At 38.8% G+C, this 21,633-nt stretch overlaps 1 protein-coding gene across 5 annotated transcripts in view; it reads right to left on the reverse strand.

The window, feature by feature from the left end:
• Positions 1 to 17,402, reverse strand: part of SCAF4 (SR-related CTD associated factor 4) — a 48,162-nt gene extending 30,760 nt beyond the window's left edge. For all 5 annotated transcript variants that reach the window (XM_054813037.1, XM_054813018.1, XM_054813028.1 and 2 more), the window contains exons 1-5: positions 17,088 to 17,402; positions 5,289 to 5,372; positions 4,657 to 4,701; positions 3,613 to 3,774; positions 1,594 to 1,729 (exon numbers count right to left, since the gene is read on the reverse strand). In XM_054813037.1, the coding sequence (XP_054669012.1) occupies positions 1,594 to 1,729; positions 3,613 to 3,774; positions 4,657 to 4,701; positions 5,289 to 5,372; positions 17,088 to 17,117 (457 nt within the window). In that variant the 5' untranslated portion in view covers positions 17,118 to 17,402. The remainder of the gene's footprint in view (positions 1 to 1,593; positions 1,730 to 3,612; positions 3,775 to 4,656; positions 4,702 to 5,288; positions 5,373 to 17,087) is intronic.
• Positions 17,403 to 21,633: the final 4,231 nt, after the last annotated feature.

The raw sequence follows: 21,633 nt of genomic DNA on the forward strand, positions 1-21,633 counted from the left end.
AAAAAACCCCACAAATAGAAATATTTTTTAGTTTGAGATACTAAGCAAATACGTTTGCCTCACAATAACAACTTCTTTAAAGCCATTCATGTGTTTGCACTTTAAATAACTGCAGTGTTGACATGCAGCAAGCAGACACAAATGTGTTGAATAATATTTTCCCAGAAGTCAGATGCTACATAAAAATGCTGCAAAAGATACGTGATTGTTTTTAAATATAAATTAACTCCCAGATTATTTCCTGTATATATTCAGAAATATATATATTCCTGCATATATCTGCTTGCTCAAGGGAGAAAATTTGCATTTCTCTCTCTCTCTGGTTTTTTTTTTTTTTTGCTAAACAGACTTTGTAGAATCTGTTTAGCTCATAATGCTATTTCACATAATGCATTCATATATTTATTATTATTAATTAGCATATTTATTTCAGGGTCAAATTATCCCCCTCTAGTGCATCTGAATAAGCTCACTGAAATGAGTAATTCTGTACATGAAAATCTATGCAGAAGGCACCCAACCTGTTACCTGCTAGCAACGAGAGAGATAGAAAACCAGTGCCACTCACCTGTCACATCAGAATGAAATTGTATAGCCACCAGTCTGCACCCAAGCTGAGATGCTGAGACAATCTCTCCCCCTGCTCTGCTATGTTTATAAAACATGCCAATAGGATACACTTTCCTGAACACCGCTGGAGATGATTTTACTTATGCTATTGTGCATCATTATTTTGTTATCTCTCACCACACCTCACTCACTCCATTACATTTTTTGCCAGTCCGACTCCAACATACATGAGCGCAATAAACAAGAAGGTTACCAAAGCTAAGTCTGAAATACAGAGTGCAAATTCAAAAAGGCGGCCCTCCAGAGAAAGAGAGGATTGTGGTATGCATATTCTCATCCACAGTTCAGTAACCTCACTACCAGCTTTTTATGTGGCGTAACATAGGTCAGTGAAAATACTGTGGGCAGGCCATCATTGCTTTACTCTTTAGGTCAGCGGTTTTCAACCAGTAGCCCGTGTAAAAGTTTACTGCCAGGCATAAATTTACTCTTCAAGAATTTGGATTTGAAACCCCAGTTAAAATGTTTCGGGGCTGCATATTGAAAAAGACTGACAGCTCCTGCTTTCAGATACTAAGTTAATTCAAAGAAAGATCAAGCTCAATGTGCAAGATCACACTTTAGTTATCCAGATTCTAATATTACCAAAATGACATCAGAACTATAAAACTGAGAAACAACAGAAAAATATTTCAGACCAAAAGAAAAAAATTAAAGATTTTTTTTTTTGAGGGGACACTGAAGTCATCTGTAAGTAAAGTGTGCACATATGTATGTATGTATATATGCATACACGATATAAATTTTAGGTATTTCCAAAAAAATGTTCACATTCTGATAATTTCTGAAGTACAGTATCAGCATTTATTTAGAATGAGTTCAGCTGCTCCACGTAATTGTGACAACAAAGTTGAGTTTATTAATACGCTACTGTTGAAACTAACAGTAGGCACTTTAATGTGAAAGCAAACAAGCTATTATCATTCTCCCTTTTAAAAGAAGTTATTATAATGTCATTCATACCTTCATTATTAGTAGCATTTTCTGTCATCGGTGCTGTGGCACTAGTTCCTGCTGCCATATCCAGAAGAGGTTGAATTATTTCAATTTTAAATACTCCATTTTTCTGCCAAAGGTTCAGGACACGGACTATTTTACTCTGTTGAAACAAAAGCAAGCATCGACATGAAATAACAGCTTTCCTAATTCATGAACTCCAGATTTATCTTCCATACATTGAGAAGAAAGGTTTGAACAGTATAGGAGTTCAACGTAATCAGGCATACCTATTTAACAACCCCCTAGGTCATACAGGTCACATGGCAAAGATAAAAACTGCCAACTTATTTTACTATCCGCTTTAATAAAAAGTAATTTGTGCCACCACTTCTTCACAGATGGTCATAAAGAGGTGGCACAAACAAGAAATGCAACAAGACAGACAAAGAAAATGAAGACGAGCTGGAAAATGCTAATGAAGAGAGGGGCAATTAGATATAAAACACTAGAACAAAGCTTTAGATAGAAGATTATTTGCTTGAATTTTTTTCAACTAATCCAACCAATTCTATGTTGACAGCAGAAAACCCATCTCCTCTATTATTCAAAAGATCAGGAAGGCAAGAGGAAAACGTTTTAACAGATCACTGCAGAAATATTAAATTAGAACCTCTGACTGTCAGCTGCTATTTTAAGCTCGTTTCTTTCTTTTTTTTTAACATTAAGAACAATTAAGCTTTCAGGAACAAGCTGGAAATTAGTTTTTCCTTCTTTAGCCCAGTATTAAACAATAATATCTAACTAGATGTGCTCCTTCAGTTGGAACATGCAAGCAGGTAAAAGCCAGAATACGTTATATTGACATACCTGTCCTTTTTGTATACTTAGTCATCTGACTTGCAGACATACAGGTTTTAAGTACTTTTTCCTTGTACTATAGCTGCTAAGAAGGAATCAATTCTGTTCCCTCTTGTTTGAACAATAAAGTGCCTTACTGTGACTCAGTTGTATACACCCATGCAAATCCACCTATACTTTCATAAGCTAAGCTATTAAAGAATTTCACAAAATGTTTTCTACACAACATTAGAGAGAAACCTGAAATGGCTATTTTTAAATAAGATATCGGTGTGAAAAACAGTTAACTTTAAAACAGCAGCATTTTTTGGCTTTGGGTATTCTATCTCTCCAGAAGACTTGAAAATAACATGAAGGCCAAAAAAAAAAGAATAAATTTAATACTCTTGTTTTCAGTCACATATTAATCTTACAGAAAGGCTGTTTAAAAAAAAATAAAAGTAGTAATATCATTCTCTTTGGATATTAACCATAGCAGTTGTGTATCTGCAGATCAGGTATTTTGTTTAGGTACTGGAAATTCCTTAAAGCAAGTATGTTATAAATAGTATTATTCCCCTACTGGCAATCATCTTGTCTATTTTAGCAGTGAGATATCAGTTAGTTTCATAAAGGAGATGGATAGCCTAATTCATTTAGATGAACAAAATGGTAACCACAAAGACAGAAAGAAGGGACTTCTTTATTTCACCAGGGTACTGGCCCAGAAGCTCCAGAATATCAGATTCAATGCCTAAAGGTCGAAATGTTTACCATTAGAAAACTACATGCAATGAAATCCTCAAGCATGGGATTTGTAAAGACTGAAGAAATCAACGTGATGATTTTTGCAGAAAATTTGGGAGCAGAACTTTCACTGCCTACAACACTGGATCTTCTCCTGTAACACTTTTTGTAGGAGACACCACCTTCCATAGTAAAAGTTTTGGCACAGTTACACACACTGTTGAAGTGTCTGCATAGGCAAAACAAAGCTGATGAAATTAGGTAAAATAAATATTTTAACTAGAACTTTCATTTAGCTATCACCTTTGATAAACTTTCTCAGCATGTTTTACTATTTCATATAATAATATTTGCTACCATGGACATAGAGAATCAATAAATCAGGTTTCATGTATGTGGAAACATCAAGGTAAGCACTGTTATCAATTCATAGCAACACCTGAGAAATTATAGATGTACCTTGTCTTCAGATGGACAGAGATACAAATACTGGAATGTGGCAGTAATATTTTTAGAGAATCTTGGCCCAAAAACATCTTTGTCTGTTCCAAACTGGTGACGAGACTGACGAACAATAGAGTCAATAACGTACAATCCAGGGACTTTATATTCTGGTTTACACTGAAAACATAAAAATAATTTTCCATTATGCAGTGATACTAACAAGGTAATATGCATTCACCTTAGATCCTTAGACAAAATCTATACTTGGTGTAACTGGGTAGAAAAAAATTTAATGTTAATTTGTTTTATGTAGAATTCTCTTACTGATTTGTTTTGTTTATAGAAATGGAAAAGGAAGGAGAAAAACTTGCTTTAACATTTGCAACACAGTAAATATACCTAGATATCTTGAAGCAACCTTTATTTTCTCAATCACGGCTTTTAAAGTATCTTTAGCTTGACAACACGTGACCACAACAGCAGATCTACTACATTACAGTACAGACTGTCACAACTCTGCGATCAAGCTACCTCACACTCAATGCACTGAACTACTTCCATCAACTCTATTCTCCACAATTTAATGCAAAGTCCTTCTCTTTGGAGGTCTCTGAAGGACTCAGGATGAAAAAGAGTATTTTTCCTGTTCACTCAGAGGAACTTACTTCAGGCATCATGATAGTTTGGTTTTAGCAAGTATTACATTCTAGCCTGTTGTTCTACGTGCCTAGGCAAGCATGAAAACTGTATTTTCTGAAAACATGTACTATCTTAGCCACTGAAAATTAATTTGAAGTTCAGTACATCCAGTTTCCTCCCCAGTTGCTGGGTAGAGGAGAAAGGGGGAATTTCACAATTTTTTTCTCTCGTCCTTAATGTACTACAGAAAGCTAAAATGAGGAGATGGCATAGACAGATACCAAATGTATAAAATCCTAACAACGCAATATCCTCCCTCAGTCCCTGAATAACAGAAGCCTTTTTGGTTATTTACTAGCATTGATAATATCTAGTAATGGATGCAGACAATTTATCAGTAGATTATTTTTTATTTTTTACCTTTTTGATAAACTTCTCTACAATCTGGACAACATGCTTGTAGAGCTGGAAAATAAATACATCAATTAATTTATCATCTACTCAACAGTGGCACATCATTTTAGAAGTATTTTAACTCTTTGTGATTACTACCACTTAGGAAAGACTACTAAATATTGTAGTCACATTCTAAAAAGAAGTATGTTATCAAGTGAAGTTAATCAAGCACAGAGAAAAAGATTTCATGGGGGGGACAGAAACAAGCCATCCTTTCTGTCAGAAGTGTATCAGTGTGTACACAAAAGACATACTGCTTCTAGAGTATTAGTAAGAGCTTTCTGGAGTTACTTTATAAGCAAGTCCACTGTTTTAATATGCTAAGGTACAGTTGCATCCTGCAACATTTAAAATTGTATTACATAGAAATCACAACACTCTAGTGGGTGTAGCATTAAAAAGCAATGATTCAAAAAAAATCAAGCTGGCATTATGCTACTAGTCTAAAACCAAGAGATGATATTCACCACCCACTTCTTTCTAGATAACATTCTTAATGCCAACTAGAATAAAGACTGGGAAATCCAGAGATAATTTGCTTAGAAGTAAAATAATATTGTTACTGTTACAGTTATGTTTGTTCTACTGTACTTTACCTTAATAGCTTTAATGGCAGCTTTTGTGATGAGAATCATTTTTGCTCGGGAAATAGGAGGTTTCATCTCCATCAGTGAAAAGAGCTAAACAGAGAAAACAAATATTAAAAATGTATTCCGCAGTTTAAGTAGTTAACCAAAAAGACAACATTTCAGACAACTGGTTGATTACTGACATTGCATACTATGTATTGCCACAACGCTGGGTGACCCTCGAAACAAAGAGACTAACAGGGAAATCTTTCTAGGCAATATTCAAAGGTATCTTCCTTGCGAATTAACCCATATTCTTGATTTACCAGATTTTGATAACGCTGCTGTTGAAGTTCCATTTGTGTCTAAAAATTAGTATCTGCTAACTTATGGTACAGGCACTGCTAACTTATGGTATAGGAACTTGCTATTTTACAAAAACAATATAAAACAGAAGTAACTGCAATTTGATTTAAATTAGCCTGAGTATCTGCTTACCAAATAGAAATATTAGGACGGTCCTACAGATAGCTAGACTGACATAATCCTATTATCTTAAAATAATGTGCATAAAATATGACAACTTTCATCCATCAAGGTGATCAAATCAATACTAAGTCTTCAAATTATCCTGCTATATACAAGCATTGTAAATGTCTTTAACAGAGATGTTTACCATTTCATTTGCTATGACCATACCATATTATTATTAACTGCACCAACTGTTTTGGAGAATCCCCTGCATTATTCTCCATACTAATGTCACCCAGTTGAAAAGTTAATTCCTCAAGGACAAAGCTTCCAGAAGCTGGTAGTCTTTATAGATGGCAGTTTAAGGCATTCTGTGAATCCGACTTACAGAATAATTCTGATCTCGTTTCTATAAACATAGCCCAGGCACACTATTTCAAAGTGATACTGATTTCGTATCAGAAGTTGAGAGGAGTGCTATTTTGTTAAGACCATGAAGCGCAAAAAGGGATTCTGCAGTGCTAGTTTGTTTTTTTTTTTAAGTCCGAATTCACAGGAAGCATACTCTATATTCAAAACAACATGTAGTAGGATACAGGTAAAAAGTTCAGCTCTTCAAATCTGAAAATGTGGCTCTAAGCAAAAAAACCCCAAACTTCATTTTCACAAATAGCATCACCATGACTTACATCTCATGTGTGAGGAAATTTATTACAAAACTTTCAAAAAGTCCTGAACCTAGGCATTCAGAAAAGACACTGCTCTGTCTACCAGTCTTGACCATAACTCTGAAAATAAGTATTAGCTTCACATTTCAGAAACAGGAAAAACTAAAACTTGCACACAGAACTATCAGAGCTGATGAAACATCTGTGAAGGGTTGAACCCCAGCACCACCTGAACAGCATGACTTTCTCACTGTACTTTGTTTCCTGTAGAGCATTTTAAGAGAACAGGGAAATAAGGGATTTGGGGAGGTTTGTTTTTAAATAACAGTCCTACAGTCTGACACTCACAAGTATGCATGCACACACACCAGAAGACACCAAAATCCAATGCACATTTCGCCACTTTCCAGACCACTCTGCCCACCCTGGATCTACAGTTAATTCTATGTACTGCATAAGCTACTGTTGTAATTTCACACTGTAAAATATCCAGATGCAAAAACTACACTGTATGCTACACTATGTTTTTGTGTCATACTCTGCACACTTCTGTTCTACTAGTCATTACACCCGGAAGCATCATCCACATTGGCTTGTTAGGACCATTCTCTCTTCTCCAATCTTCCTTCCTGTCTTCCACACAGAAATAGAAGCCAGGACATCCCAGTACTACTTTTTAATTCTTCCTTCTCTATCACAGCTCATGGTTAGGTGTTCTGCATCATTAAATATTATTTTCTATTCTTCCCATAAACTTAACTTCCTATTTAAGCTGTGGCTTACTGAAGGTAGAATCATTTTATTGTCATGATTTGTGTAGTGCAAAAAAACATGGAGGCCTTCAACATTTCCTACACACAATCATTTTTACCTTGAAATATTCCCCACAAATCATAGAAAAAAAAAGGGGTTGCATTACATAATTTGATTTTGCTCTTCACAATAAAGAAAAAAAAATGAGCCTTTGAACACTACCCAAAAATGTAATCAATTATTTGCCACAAAGCAAATTAAGAGAATAAAAGTATCTTCATCTGACAGTGTAATGGAAAGGAAGATGTCATTTAAAAAATTATCTCTTATTTTTCTATTAATTTAAAGTTCCAAGACACTTGTGAAGTGACCAACTAACACAGATTTATCCACCTTCTCAGTTAAGGAAAAAAACAATGCAGAAGAAAATTTGGCCAAATATTTAAAGGCAAGTAAAGTGATAGCAAGACTTTCAGCAATACAAAATGAAAGCCTTACACCAATAAAACACAAAGAGTAGGCAAGAAGGTATTTACTTTCTTCATTCAATTCCTATTCCAGGAGATATGACAGAAGAAAAACTGTCCTTCAAGACAGTGGTAGCCTTTTCCAACGCCAACATCAAGTCAAGACCATGATTCTTCATTACTAATCTCCATAAAAGGCAAGTTCTAGTGCCAGAACATTTGATTTTTCAAGCCATTCAAGCTGTAAGAGTTACTTCAGCTAACATCCCTGCTTGCTGAGAAATGACAGTATGGACAAATAAAAACTGTCAGATAAAAGACAGAAGGAGAGAGGTGTCCGAGTTGTCTTGTTTTTTTAAAAAAAAGCTTAATTTCAATTTCAAATTATATTTCTTTAGAGTAAGTGCAAAGACTCTTAATGAACAAAGTCAATGCTATTATTAAAACTCAAGAAAATCTGTTTTAAGAGGTAATGAAAGACAAAACCAGAATTTTCCAAAACCCAACACCCACAAACAAACCACCAGAAGGCTTGGAAAATGAGATAAAGGAGGAAAAAAGGAGCCAATATTAAGATGGGCACTCCATATCCTTTCCTTTACACACCAAGAGGCAACTGGTCCTCCAGAAAAAGGAGCCAGTCCCATATAACAATACAAAGAAGCTGATGTGAAAGCAGCACTTCAGCATTTGCATTTCATGAACACAACAGGAGGGAAACAGGAAACTGGGAGTCTTAAAAGATGCCCAAGAATGACTGTTGCAACTGGGAGGGAAAAAAAAAAAATCCAAGGAAAAAGAAACTGCCAGAGGGCAGGAAAAAGGGAAATCAGCTAGATGCACTGAAGTAGCCAGGGAAGATGCAATAAAGAATATGGTAGCTTGGAGAAGTCATTAATTAAAGAACATGAGGGGCTGAAACTTAGGCTACTAAGGCAGGAATAAACAAGAGCTTTGGAAGAACAGGACTGAGCACATCACTGTAAATTGTTCCTTTGCTGTTACAGACAGCTCTCGGGGCAACTGCAACAAAAACATAGTAAAAGCAATGAGGTCAGTACACACAGATATTTCCAGCTCAGGATGAACTAGAGCTGAAACATGCATCAAACTGAGATGCAAATATTTTTATATATAAATATATATGCACACATATATACACGTGTATGTGTATGCGTATATATGTGCGTGCATATATATATGTGTATTCTGCCCTCTCTTCACACACACCCCCATCACTGTCTCTTGGAATAGCGCATCAAAACTGTTGCCTTTTTAAATTTTCATAGGATTTTAGAATACCAAATGACTATTTTAAAACTGATTTTTAGTTAATTTTCAGTATCATAGTTACATGTGTCAAAGCCGTGTTTTAAAGACGGGTAAATCTAAAATTTAACAACCTTACCAGTTCCTTGTGGATTTTCACTGTTAGAAGGGGAAACTGTTCAGTAAGACGCCCATGTACTTTACATTTACATATGTTCGATTAGACTTCGATCTTCTTTCATACGCATTTCCCAAAACAATATATCACAAAACCCCCTATTTTCAGAGGACCGTCCTTCCAATAATACATGTAATTGCTCAAAAGGCATCATGATTAGCTCAAGAAACAACCTAGACACAAAAACTTACATTTGAAAAAAAAGAAGAAAAAAAAAGAAAAAAGAAAAAAAAGAAAAAAAAAGAAAAAAGAAAAAAGAAAAAAGGAAAAAGAAAAAAAGAAAAAAGAAAAAAGAAAAAAAGAAAAAAGAAAAAAGAAAAAAGAAAAAAAAAAAGAAAAAAAAAAAAAAGAAAAAAAAAAAAAAAAAAAAGAAAAAAGAAAAAAAGAAAAAAGAAAAAAAGAAAAAAGAAAAAAATGTGATGGATATAACAAAGGCAACAATAATTTGCAGCTTAAAAATGTTTCCAATGTACTGCCTCACAACAGGAGCCTGTCCCTGGAATGCTCTGCGCTGTAAAGCTTGACCTGCTAGAAATGACTTGCTGCTTTTACCAACCTAACTGGATGTTTGGAGAAAAAAAAAAACAGCTCCTAGATGTTCCCTACCTTCCTTCCCCATAGTGACACCACTGGCTAAAGAAAAAAGTGGAAGTTTATCTCTGCCTCTATTTCTACTGGCCACTGCCCCCGGTAAATTAATTTGGCAATGAAAACCACCCATGGTATCCTGTTCACTAGGATGGGGAGGTACCATAGGGCAAGAGACCGCAACCAAAAAGAAATTAATTGAAACTTTACTTTTATGTAAGAACTAATTAATCCAAGGACTATTCAAGACATATCTTTAGTCAGTTTTGATAATTTCCATAGTTTAAGAATTGTCTCCTGCTTTCTGTGTGAATTCTTTCATACACAAGGAAAAAACAAGGTAGAAAAACTAGTAGAAAGGCTTAGCCACAAAATGTGATCAAAATCATTAAGGTAAAGGTCATAAGAAAAACTTTCCTATTTCAGTTATAATAGTCTCACCTGTTGAAAGTAGCATGAGAAAACCCACACTTTGTTTTACAGAAGCTCTAGCTTAGGATACAATTTCAATTTAAGAATTTCCAAACATTTCTGGAACCTCCCTCCCTATATTTGAAAGTATGTGCACTGCAGCTGCACGTTTTTAAAAGCACTGTGTTTTTAAAAGGAATCATTTCTTTGTTGCTCCATATCAACCCATGTTCTACAAAAAAGTGGAGGTATTAAAGAGCCTACTAAACTCAATCCACAATACAAAATATTGATTCAAGCATATGTATCCACACTTTTCACAACAGTACAGAAATACAGGATAAAGTATCCATAAAGCCAGGAACCTCAAAGGCAAAAAAATCACCTGCACATTTTCAGGCTAATAAATGCAATTAAATAACAAAGATGAGCCATTCATTAAACCACAGCAGATAGCAAGAGGGAGACTAACCATACTGCCTGCTATTTAAAGAGCAAACTAGTAACCACCCCCAAATTAAAATTAAATGTAAAGTACAGAAGTACTATAGAAAACACGTGACAGGAGTGAACTAAGGCAGCCTTCCAACTCAAACTGTAGAACCTGCTCCAGTTCATGAGCCCTGTGTGAGGAGTAGTAGGAGGGGTGGGTAATGGGAGAAGGAATAGGATGATGGCCTTTAATTTTCAGCCTGTCAAGTAGCAAGTTATTTATTTCTGCCGTTCTACAGTCAATGCCATTGAGGATCTATTTTACACAAAAACTTGAGAACTATGTGGTTTTGAAGCAAAGGGGAGAATCACTATTTTCAAATTTGCGCACAGCCTTACCTTAGAATCCTAAAAAGACAGTATGTCTGGGCACAGCATGTCTTCAGAACAACAGCAGGTTGAAATGTAGGAATATTATCAGCTTCACTTCGTTACTGAAGTCATTACAAGAAAAGCAAAACCAGACAGTGATGTGTACATGCCAGTAGAGAAGGAACAGAGGTGCCAAGGGAAAAACGTAAGACACATGGTCAGAGAAAAAAGGCAGCTTATACACTTTCCAGACACGAAACCACCAGCAAAGAAGTGAGACAGTGTCATCCAGTACAACATCCCATTGGCACAGAACGAAAAAGATCAGGCTTTGGGGTGTCTATATCCTTTGGGGTGTCTCAAGCTTGATGTATGATCTTAAGTCTATTTATTTGTTTTAAGCATGAGATAACATAGTAGGAAGATAAAAATACCTTAAGACTTGAACTGACTTCCCTGGCTTTGCTCTCTTGCTGAAGTTTCTTTGCCATAAAAAGGTTTCTTTATTTACAAATAAAGAGGTACAGCTCTGTTTTATAAACTTACTAAATAAAACCCACAGAAAAGAAGCACAGATAGAAGCATGATGTACTGAAAGAAACACAGTGTTCAGTGATTAGTGGATATCAAGCACTCAGGTCATTGTTACAATACTCTCATTCAATCTTCCCTTCTCCAGTTTTCACACAGCAATCTAACACGCCCTCAACAATTTCATCAAGTCTTTTGTGTCCAAGAATATGTCTCTAAGCAGGCTCCATACACAGATATGACACAGTCAGCACTCTGTACCTTCATTATTATTTTTCTTAATTTGTATTTTATTTAGGCATTTAGAAACCACCCAATGCAGCCACACTACAAGTCACTTATAGATGTATAATTGTAGTTATTTGCTCATATGCCTACAGAAAAAAAAATATTATGGAGGATGTGACTAACAAGCACAGATACTATACTATTTTGTTAACAAAACACCATTACTATTAATGCACAATCAGATCTTTACAAGGTCAGATGTTGTAAGAAATACACACAGGTCCAAAAAAATCTGTTAGCCGCATACATTTTCCTTCCCCTAGGAAACTCCTCGGTTCCTTTCCTCTTCAGGTCCCCACTCTTCCTTGAGCTACTAAGAAAAGGAGAAGGATAATGATGTCTACTAAACTTCTGCCGCTAAGCTATGTCTCACAGGATCAATGTAAGTTTTAAATCCTTGACCATCAGCTGTGAAGCATACCAAGTATTAGGTGCTGCTAAGGTAAGAGACCACCATAAAATTCATGGCTGTCAGGCTACATTCTTTGAAAAATAAAGTGAGATTTAAATTTGACCAGATATGAACCCCAGGCAATGAAGCTAAATAATACTTTATCAGCTAAGCTATTTCTGTGGCCTAGAAAGACCATTCACAAATTCTGAATCACTGGGGAGAAACATCTTTACAAAAGACACGCATATGAAAATGACATCATACAAGTACACAGAATAGAATTTTGGTTTTTACACACGTTTTTGAAACTTAGCTGCCTCTCAGGATCAGCGCTGTGCTGGTAAGTCCAGCATGTCTCCTGAAAAGCCATTCATCTCATTTCTTCTCTTACCGAGAATCTCTACTAGAATGCCACAGCTTTTCAATATTCCTGGAAACAGTTCAGTCCAGAAGTAAGAGATACAGCTCTTTCAGGATGAAAACAATTATGACCCTTCAGTTACTGTGATGCAGTCATAAAAGCAACAAAGCAACTTCCATCCCAGAAGAGCTGCACGCTACTTCTGCAATAATTTCAGTCTGGGTCTCGCAGTTTAAAAAAGGGACTAAATTCACACTAAAACTCTAGCAGCACTCTCCTATCTTTCTCTCCCTCCACCCCACCCAAATGGCATTTGAACTGCTGCTTAAGCTCTCTCCCAGGACATGTGGGAGGCAGCACTGACTTAAAAATACAGCCTATTGCACCTACTGGAATATGGGAATCATTTTAGTCAGCTGCAACAGGTAGCAGCTTTCACTGTGTTCTTAAAGAGACAAAGGGTGCCAAAATGCACAAGAGGTATTAATCTTTCCTCCAACCACAGATATTGGTAGTTGTGTCCTTGCTGCTTTGCCATACAACAGAGGGAATCTAACTGGGGTTCATGAGTTCCAGTAGCTGCTAAAGAACCACTGTGAAGGATATCCTGCTAACCTCTATTTATAGGACCTGGGGAGGGGAAGAACAGGGAGCAACAGATTGTAATAGAACATGCAAAATGAAGTCTTAGCATTAGCATAAGATAGCTATACTAGATCAAAAATACAACTGTCCAGTTCACTGAATATGGATAAACAGTAAAGAAGAAAGCTGCAGCTGTAACTTTAAAGAAAGAGCGCACAAAATATCTATCCTCTTTGTGATCTAGACACACTTAAGTGAGGTATCAATTGTTTCAGTGGTACAGATTAACTATTACCAACCTGAGACACACGATTAAGTGAATATGCTGCGTTACTCAATACAAATATAAGATTACAAAATAGGAAACTTTACTTTATTCTACTTCCAGCAGCAAGACTGTGAAGAAATCTCTATTTCTAACTTTTATAGAGACTAAACTATCCCTCAAGTTTTTCAGATTAAAGAGACGGAAGCACATACCCCTGAATTACAACATGACAAGGATTAAAACCTTTATAAACCATGGCAGATGCGTGGTTTTGGTGGTGGTTTGTGCAATTGTTTTAAGAAAATGTTTACTTGTTTTCTTAAAAATATAACAAAGTTTTGCACCATTATCAAGTTACCTTTTGTGATTTACTTACACTGTACTATTAATTTAACACAACATATACACCTAACAGTACATGGATTCTAACTTACTCTTCCAGGATACAGTTTGAACTAATTTCCTCAGGGAAAATATACTATACTACATAACTGTCAAATCCCACCTATTCAGTTGGTAATACCTGCTCAGAGTACAGCTGGATAAAAATAAAGCAGCTAACATGTTTGTTCAATACAAAAAACATGCTTGCTCCTGTAGAAAAATGAGAATTTTTAAGAGGCGCATTTACTAGTAAATTTCCATTCAAAATATAGATACAAAGAACAGGACTAAGGGAATGGGCAACACAATCAAACATGATCAAATTACGCAACACATGTAAATTACCACCCATTGCCAGAGCCAAACTAATTGACTTTAAGTGTTCTTTCCTAGCTAGCCACAATTGCTAAGTGCAACGTGCTAGCTCAAACCCCTGTATTTAAGTTTTACTTCACAATTCAGATGGGCAGTTAAGATCACATGCGTATCACAATTAACTATCACAATTAGCTGACAGGCAAAAACTTGTTACTTCACTGCAACATAATCATAAATACCGTCAGAAGCCTATAACCCAAACACAGAAAACGAACTTCCGAGTACAAGTGGAACCTAAGTCAGCCAAAACTACTAATAGTTTCTACTGGAATGGGTGAACAGCTTCAGCCAAAACAAAACGGTTCAAATTGCATAAATAGAAGTGTTGCTGGTGCTCTTCTCTTCCTCCCTAAGCTCTTTTGTCTGAGAATAGGATACCAACTTAGAGGATGCCTAATTTACAGCCATGATTTGAACTTGGACCTCCCACCATTCAAGAAATTGCTCTAATCACCAAACTCACACCAAAAAATCCCAAATAATCATATCACCTGAAGTAATAAGTGGCATCTCCTCCTTCATGTAGACTGGCAAAGAGCTGACAGCTGCCACCTCCACAGAAGAAGAGATGGTAAATGCGGAAGTGCATCACCTCTAGCACACATGGGAAGTCCAGCACAAAACTCATGGCTGCTGCAGTTAAAATTGCCATTATAAAACTGCAATTCTCTGTCTATAAAAGTATTGTACAGCCAGCAAGTTCAGGAATTCTTGACCTACAGGGTATTCTGTAAATACCCCAATCTTCGCTGTTGAAGCTATTCCACTCCCAATAAAATAATTAACTGTTCAGCGAACAGAGACTGGTACCTCTGTAGTCCTCACAAAGCATCCGCATTATAAGACAGTCTTACAGACAAAATGAGTCCTCACACACACACTAGCCTGTGCTATTCCCATCGTTCTGTGAATAACGTTGAGATCTTTTGTAAAACAGCTCTTTTGCTTTCTCTGCTTCCATTGAGAAAGCCCAGAAATGGAACAATATCTGACTGTAAATCTTACCCTCCTCAAAAAAGTTTGAGATGTTTCACACTTTATTTTAGTACGTATTGTTTTGCATGCACAGCTTCAGGCAACACGTGCTGAAAAGTTAAGAAAACAGTTAAAGAACTGGACTTTATGTTCTTAGCTAATATCATAAACACGCCTTCTGAGAACAGGACAGCAATTACACAAAACCTGAATTTATTAACACGCTAGCTTTACACATAAGTAATCCTATGGAAATAGTCATACGTACAAATGATTGCAGAACCGGGATTTTAGCAAGTATAGTTTTCTACCCTGTAACTGCCAGTGGCCAGCCATCAGAATTTCACTCATTATTTCTGACTGTATCAAACAAAAGCATCACGCTTCTACTACATCTGAGAGGAAGACATATGAAATAAAACATACCTATTTCTAAAACGGAGATTAGTCACAGAATAACAAGAAACACTGCTTTCACTCTAAAGTCACACATTCTTTCACCACCAGATCAGCAAAAGAAGTGTTTCTTATTGTTTGAGAAACACTAAGCACTGTCTGTACAATTAAGCTTTATCAGGTAGCAACATGTTGAAATGAATAAAGTGAAAGCGATCATCTGCTAGAACTTCTGTTTATATTTAGGCAGGTAAGAATATTTCTGTTCTCCGTTTACAGGAAAATTGAAAATGCCGCATGCATGCCATTCTATTTTAGCGTATTTGGGAAGGTTGCTTTGTACTGTTCCGTACCACTGGTTCAAAACAGCAGAATGTACCCGTAACATGGGCAAATAAATAAAAATAAAACTGTTAACAGCAGGCATAAGCTATCTACTTTTCACTTTGTACTTCTATAATTTTGTTAAGGATGAGTAGATATTCAGTTGCATGTGTGTATGACAAGCAGTTGCAGAGAGTGAACTTTACACAGCATGACTTCATCACATGAGATTAGTCTGCCATTTTTCCTGTTTCTGTTCAGCAAACATGCACAGCAACCTAACCTTCAAAACATATTAAACATTCTGGAATAGGTTCTGGGTAACTGATCATCTGCAACGAGAATATGGGTGTTCTACAGTCCATACAGGATGTGCAAAAGCCAAATCGTCAAACTGAGGCGAGAGCGTCATCTAATCTAAGAATCATTTTAAGTCATGTGTCAAAAACTTTTTATAAAGTAAAGGGCAGAGTATTTTGTTATATATTATGCAAAAAATAATCACGGTCCATTTTGTCTCCAATTCGTATTAGCTGACTAAGGAATCCGAAAAAAAAAAATCATAAGAAGACGACAGGGACCTTCTGTGTACCATGAAAGGAGACTGAACGCCTTACGCTTTCCAACCTACCTCCCACATCCCTAGTGTCGGGGTCGATCCCTTAGTCCCATATCCAGGCGTCACTTCCATACAGAGATAAGCCCCCTCGCAGTCTTCCCTCTCTGTTCAACCTCTAGCCTATCCTATCTGCCGCCTGTTCACATGGCAGGTCTCTCGCCAAACCACTGCGAGGAAATAAAAAGTGCCTCGCGCCCTGAAACGCGGCTTCCCCCTCCTTAACAACACACACGCAGTGGGAACGCCTTGGAACTGGGATCCCGGCTCGGACGCTCTCCAGTGGGGCGAGGAGGAAACTGGGGGGGCACGGGGGGCAGAGAGAGGGCCCCGAAGATCCCCTCAGCGCCCCCCCGCCCCGGCCCGTGCGGGAACCCGGCCTGCGCCGTCGCTCGGGGAACGTTCCGGGCCGTTGCAACTGCCGCGGTGGGCCTGACCCCGCTTGCGTCCATTTTACTCAAAAGACCCGATCTCCGCCCCCCTCCTCGCCCCTCGGGCCGGCGGGAGGCCCCGGGCCGAGCCAGGCCAAGCGCTGCCCGGGCCCTCCCCAGAGCAGGCCTCTGGCGGCGCCGCACCGGGCCCGCGCGGCCCAGAGCCGGAAGCCGAGCGCGGGTTGGGGGGGAGCGATGGCGGCCACCGTGAGCCCCCTTGCCCCGCCGCGGCCCCCCGACCCGCGCTCCCTTCCCCTCCCCCCCCCCCCCACTCCCCGGCTCCCACCTCCTGGTTGAAGGCGTTCACGGCCTCCATGTTGGCGGCGGCGGCTGCTGCGGGCGGGCGCCCGCGCGGGGGAGGGAAGGAGGGGAGGGGGAGGAGGGGCAGCTCGGTCCCGCTCAGGGGCTGCGCGCGGACATGGCCGTTTGGCGGTGGGGGGCTCGCGCTCGCGCTCTCCCCTCTTCCTCGGTCGCTCGTTCGGTGCGGCGTCTCGCTGGCAGGGCCCCGGCACAGACCGTCTCTCCTAGCGGGATGGCGGAGCCCACGCCGCGCACAGCACCCTGGGATCGTACAGGCCTCCCGGCCCCGCGCCACCCACAGGAGTGGGGGGGGGGGGAAGCGGGGGGGGGGGGGGGGGGGGGGCGCGCGCGGCGAGGCGAGGGCACCACGTGACCCGGGGGCGAGTTACTCCCCGGGCTCCGCCATGTCAGCGCCAGCCCCGCCCCCGGGGAGGGGAAATGGCGGGGATAAAGCCGCCGCCCGCCCTGGTGTCTGTTTAGGCAGAGTTTTGGGGGCGGTGGTGTCTTTCCTTCAGCTGCTGGGCGGGCAGTGGGGTCAGGGCAGAGCCAGGAGGCTTCGTGGCTCGTCCCCTCAGGGAGGCCGCAGCTCCTGTGGCGTTGTTGGGGGTGGCCGGGGCCTGGTTCGGCTCGGTCTCCTTCCCTGGGGAGTGGTTGTGGGGCGAGGTGCGTGTCTGGGCTGAGGAGCTGTGGGGGCTGGGGTGAAAGTGGTGCTTGCTTCCTTGTTCTCGTTTAAAAGCTGCTGTTTCTTCAATTGCCCGTAATCGTGTCTCGCAAGTGGCACAGGGCATACGCTGAATCCCGCTCAGACCAGAGCGAAGGACCGGCACCGGAGTGGGTTTGATAGCTAGCGTGGCCGGTATCGCCTCGGTGGAGGAGACTACCTTGGTTGCTTAAATACAAGCCAGCAAAACTGAAAGGCTGTTCTGATAGTCAAGTGTTTTGCACCGGTAAAGAAGATAGTTAACTGCTACATTCACACTATCAATAGGAGCTAATGTTCGTGACAAAACTACGTGTATACTGCAAAGTATAGTTTCAAGGACGTTAGCTGGCTATTGGCATCTATTAAAGAGCGCGTTTCTCAAATACACTGTCAAGTGCTATAGTAATGTGTTGGTATCAGTGTCAAATCCTAGCGATTTGAGGCTTGCAGAGTGCTATACAGTATGTTCAAAATGTTACTGTTTTAACTTCATTATCTAACTAGTTAAACATCACCAAGGAATGAAATTGGAAAGAGGGGACTCAGACTGTTACAGAAATCTCACAAAGTGTATTTGGCTTTATTTTGCGTTCTATTAAACTCTGTGCCTGCTATGTTTGAGTTGTTAATCTAATGCAGATTACTTTCAGGAATCTCTTCTCCCTGTCATCAATATATGGCTGTCCAGTAATTAGCACTCTTTAAAAACAAGTATTTTGAAATTTAAAATATTGACAGATTAACAAGAAGTCTTGTTCTACTCAGATTATGAAATGCATAAGGAGGAGTTCATGTGCAGTTATATGGCTGATTTTTTAAATTAGGAATTTTTAAAATAGGTTCTAGTGGCAAATGGAAAGTTCTTCCAGATGTCATTAATTTCTTCCTACAGGTTGATCTTTTATCGGGGGGAAAAAAACCAAACAGCTTTCACACTTCTCTTTTAAAAGAAAGCTGCCAAGCAAGAGAAGAGTGGAGGGGAAAAAATTGTTCATCTAGTGTTGGTGTCTTTGTTTTTTGTGATTTCTGCCAGTTTCCACATGGTAAATTCCTTCATATGTAGCTTTTACTACTGTTCTTGTTCATGTCACTGTCCCAGAATTCACAAGAGGTAGCTCGTTCTGCCACCTGATTTGAGCAGCAAAGTTATACATGAAGTATGTGGTGAGAGGCTGAAAAAATGCAAGTTAACTCTGTCCAGTTCTTGTATCAGCTAAAAAACTCTAAGATGTAAGGAGGATTTCTTTGGGGGCTCTTGGCTTGGGGAGAGATAATGAGTGAGAATGGACTTCCTGCGCTGGCAATTAATTTTCAGGTTTGAAATCTAAGTGTTAAATGGTGACAGCTGTTTCTATAATGTTGAGTACCTGACATCATCAGTATATACTTTATATTGCTCTCTCAACACCCGTTAGTAGCTTGTACAGAAAAACAAAACTTTCTCAGGACAGGAAAGGCTGCCAGTGGTTCTGGAAATTCAGATAAATTTGGGAGTTCTTTTGCCTATTAAAACTTTTTAACTTTTATTTGTTATATATAATATATATTTGCCTTTCACAGTGTGTCACTACAGGTGACTCTAAAAAATAGTGTTACATACTTTGAGTTCTCCTCATTGCTATTTATTTATTGTTTTATTATGAATCTTATTTTTTAAAAAAACTGCTTTTGTAGGATGTTTGTAATCAGACTTTTTGTATAATTGGACTTTATGTAACCTGTGGGGGTGAATAATGTAGGTGTACCCCAGTGTGTTTCAGAATTGTCTGGTACAGGTGCCAGTAGCTGCAGTGCCTTGGTGCTCAATGGGCTGGATGTGGTAGTGCCCATTCACCTACCAAGCTAAAATCTGGTGCGGTCGTGTCTGTGCTATAACGTGGTCCTGGTTCTGCCTGCAGAATCCTTACGGACAAATCCTTAAGGTCTGTAGAATTATCCCTGGCAACTTTTGTTCATTGAGAATTAAATTCTGATTCCTCAGGGGCTGAATGTTAGGAGCTGAAGTGGGTTAATTACTGCAGCTTTAGACTTAAGTCTGGGTTTTACTAGGCTGTGGCTTTGCTATTCAAAGCAGTTCCACTTCATCAAGATAACACGCTCAGTGATTTTTGAAGTAAAACTTGCCATTGCTTGTATTGTATTATGACTACCTGTAGAGAGAGGAGACAATCGTGTAACTTTTAATGAAAAGCATGTTCTTTTCGTTATAGTTTAGTCAGTTTTACATTTGCAGGTACTTGAGCTCGCAGCAGGTTTATTATTTAAACCTGCTTTTATAACAACATTAGGCATTGTATAAATATATGGTGTACGATGCCCAGCATTGTTAAGTATCTGTTCTATATAAAGGATGGACCATGCAATCCAGTGTGGCTCATACAGCTTCTAATATCTTTCATATTGTTCGTGTAATGTATATTTTAAAATATTGTTCCATATTATTCCATATGTCTAACAGTTATGACTTGTGTTGGTGCACGGGTTTAGTTTGTTCAGCTTGCTTTTGTTTCTGACAGATGGGCAATAAATGGGCACAGCAATGTATGGAAATTGCTATTGAGAACAAATTATGGTTACTTGATGTAATGATTCTTTTTGTTTTTGTACCAGCTGATGAAATACATGTGCAAGTCTTATTCAAGCTTGTTGAAATATGAAATGTTTTTGAATTCAGTATAGTCCTTGTCATTTTGTACATAATGAAATACAAGCTTAACTGAATTTCAGTTAGCTTAAGCATTTAAAGAGTTTTACATAATAATGTCTGTCACTTTTTCTTGCAGTAACATTAAGTCTTGATCTTTGAAGATGTTAAGAATCCTAGATTTTGCTCAGTCTCCTAAATTATTACTAGCATTACGCATCACTATCAACAAAGAGAATGATTGACAACAATCATCCATAAAAATGTCATATTCCCTGTTCTTTGGTTATCTGTGTCTGCCCATCAGTGTTTCTCTGACTCATCTGATAAGGATTAGTTATCACTTGCACATTTTCACTCTCTACTTTACTGGTGTAATTTAACTTATGGGGCAACTTTTTTTTACTAGAATTTCCTGGAATCCTGTGTTCTATAGAAAGCAAGCCTGGTTTTCCTGCAATGTTCAATATATTGCTGTGGCTTTATATTCTGTATTAAAATACTACTGTATGTGTTTACCATGATTCATAAGTATTTGCAATGTGATTGGCACTCTGGGTAGCTCTGCCTCACATCATGGGGGGAGGGCTTTACTTAACTGTTCTCTAAATGTTGGCATCAAATGCAGGCCACGCTAAAATCAGATCCCTGAAATCAATAAATCTTTGAAGGAAGAGTTTGTCTTTCCCTCACTGTTTGTACTCTGGCAGGATTAAACTTGTAGGTCTGGCACCTTTATACTTGAGAGTTAAACTGGTGTTTATGGTTGCTGATCTGTTTGTAAACTCAAGTGTTACTGACAGGCAGACTGTACTGGAACTGTGCTTTGAAAGCCTTTTGGAAACTTCACAGGACAGGGAGCGTTTTGCCTGCCTGCTTAGTGGAGTGAATCAGTGTGCAGAAGCTTTGGACAGAGCTAGCTTTCAATTGGGTTTTAAATTCCATCATAAGTACACAGGTATAGTTTCATGTCCTGGGTTCTAACCTAGAAAACCTTGTAAAGTTTAACAGCTGGTCACCTTAGAGGTTAACTCTCTTTGCGCTGTTGGAGTGATATAAGTGACCAAAATGTATTAAGATCGTTCTGCAGGCAGCCCTCTGATGCACACAGCTGGATGTCATGTTTGCACATACTCCAGTATTTACAGAGATTCCGAATCGTACAGCAAGGTGATAATAAGGAGC

The sequence above is a fragment of the Grus americana genome, chromosome 1 (genome assembly GCF_028858705.1).
Source record: "Grus americana isolate bGruAme1 chromosome 1, bGruAme1.mat, whole genome shotgun sequence".
In the NCBI taxonomy this organism is placed as follows: Eukaryota; Metazoa; Chordata; class Aves; order Gruiformes; family Gruidae; genus Grus; species Grus americana.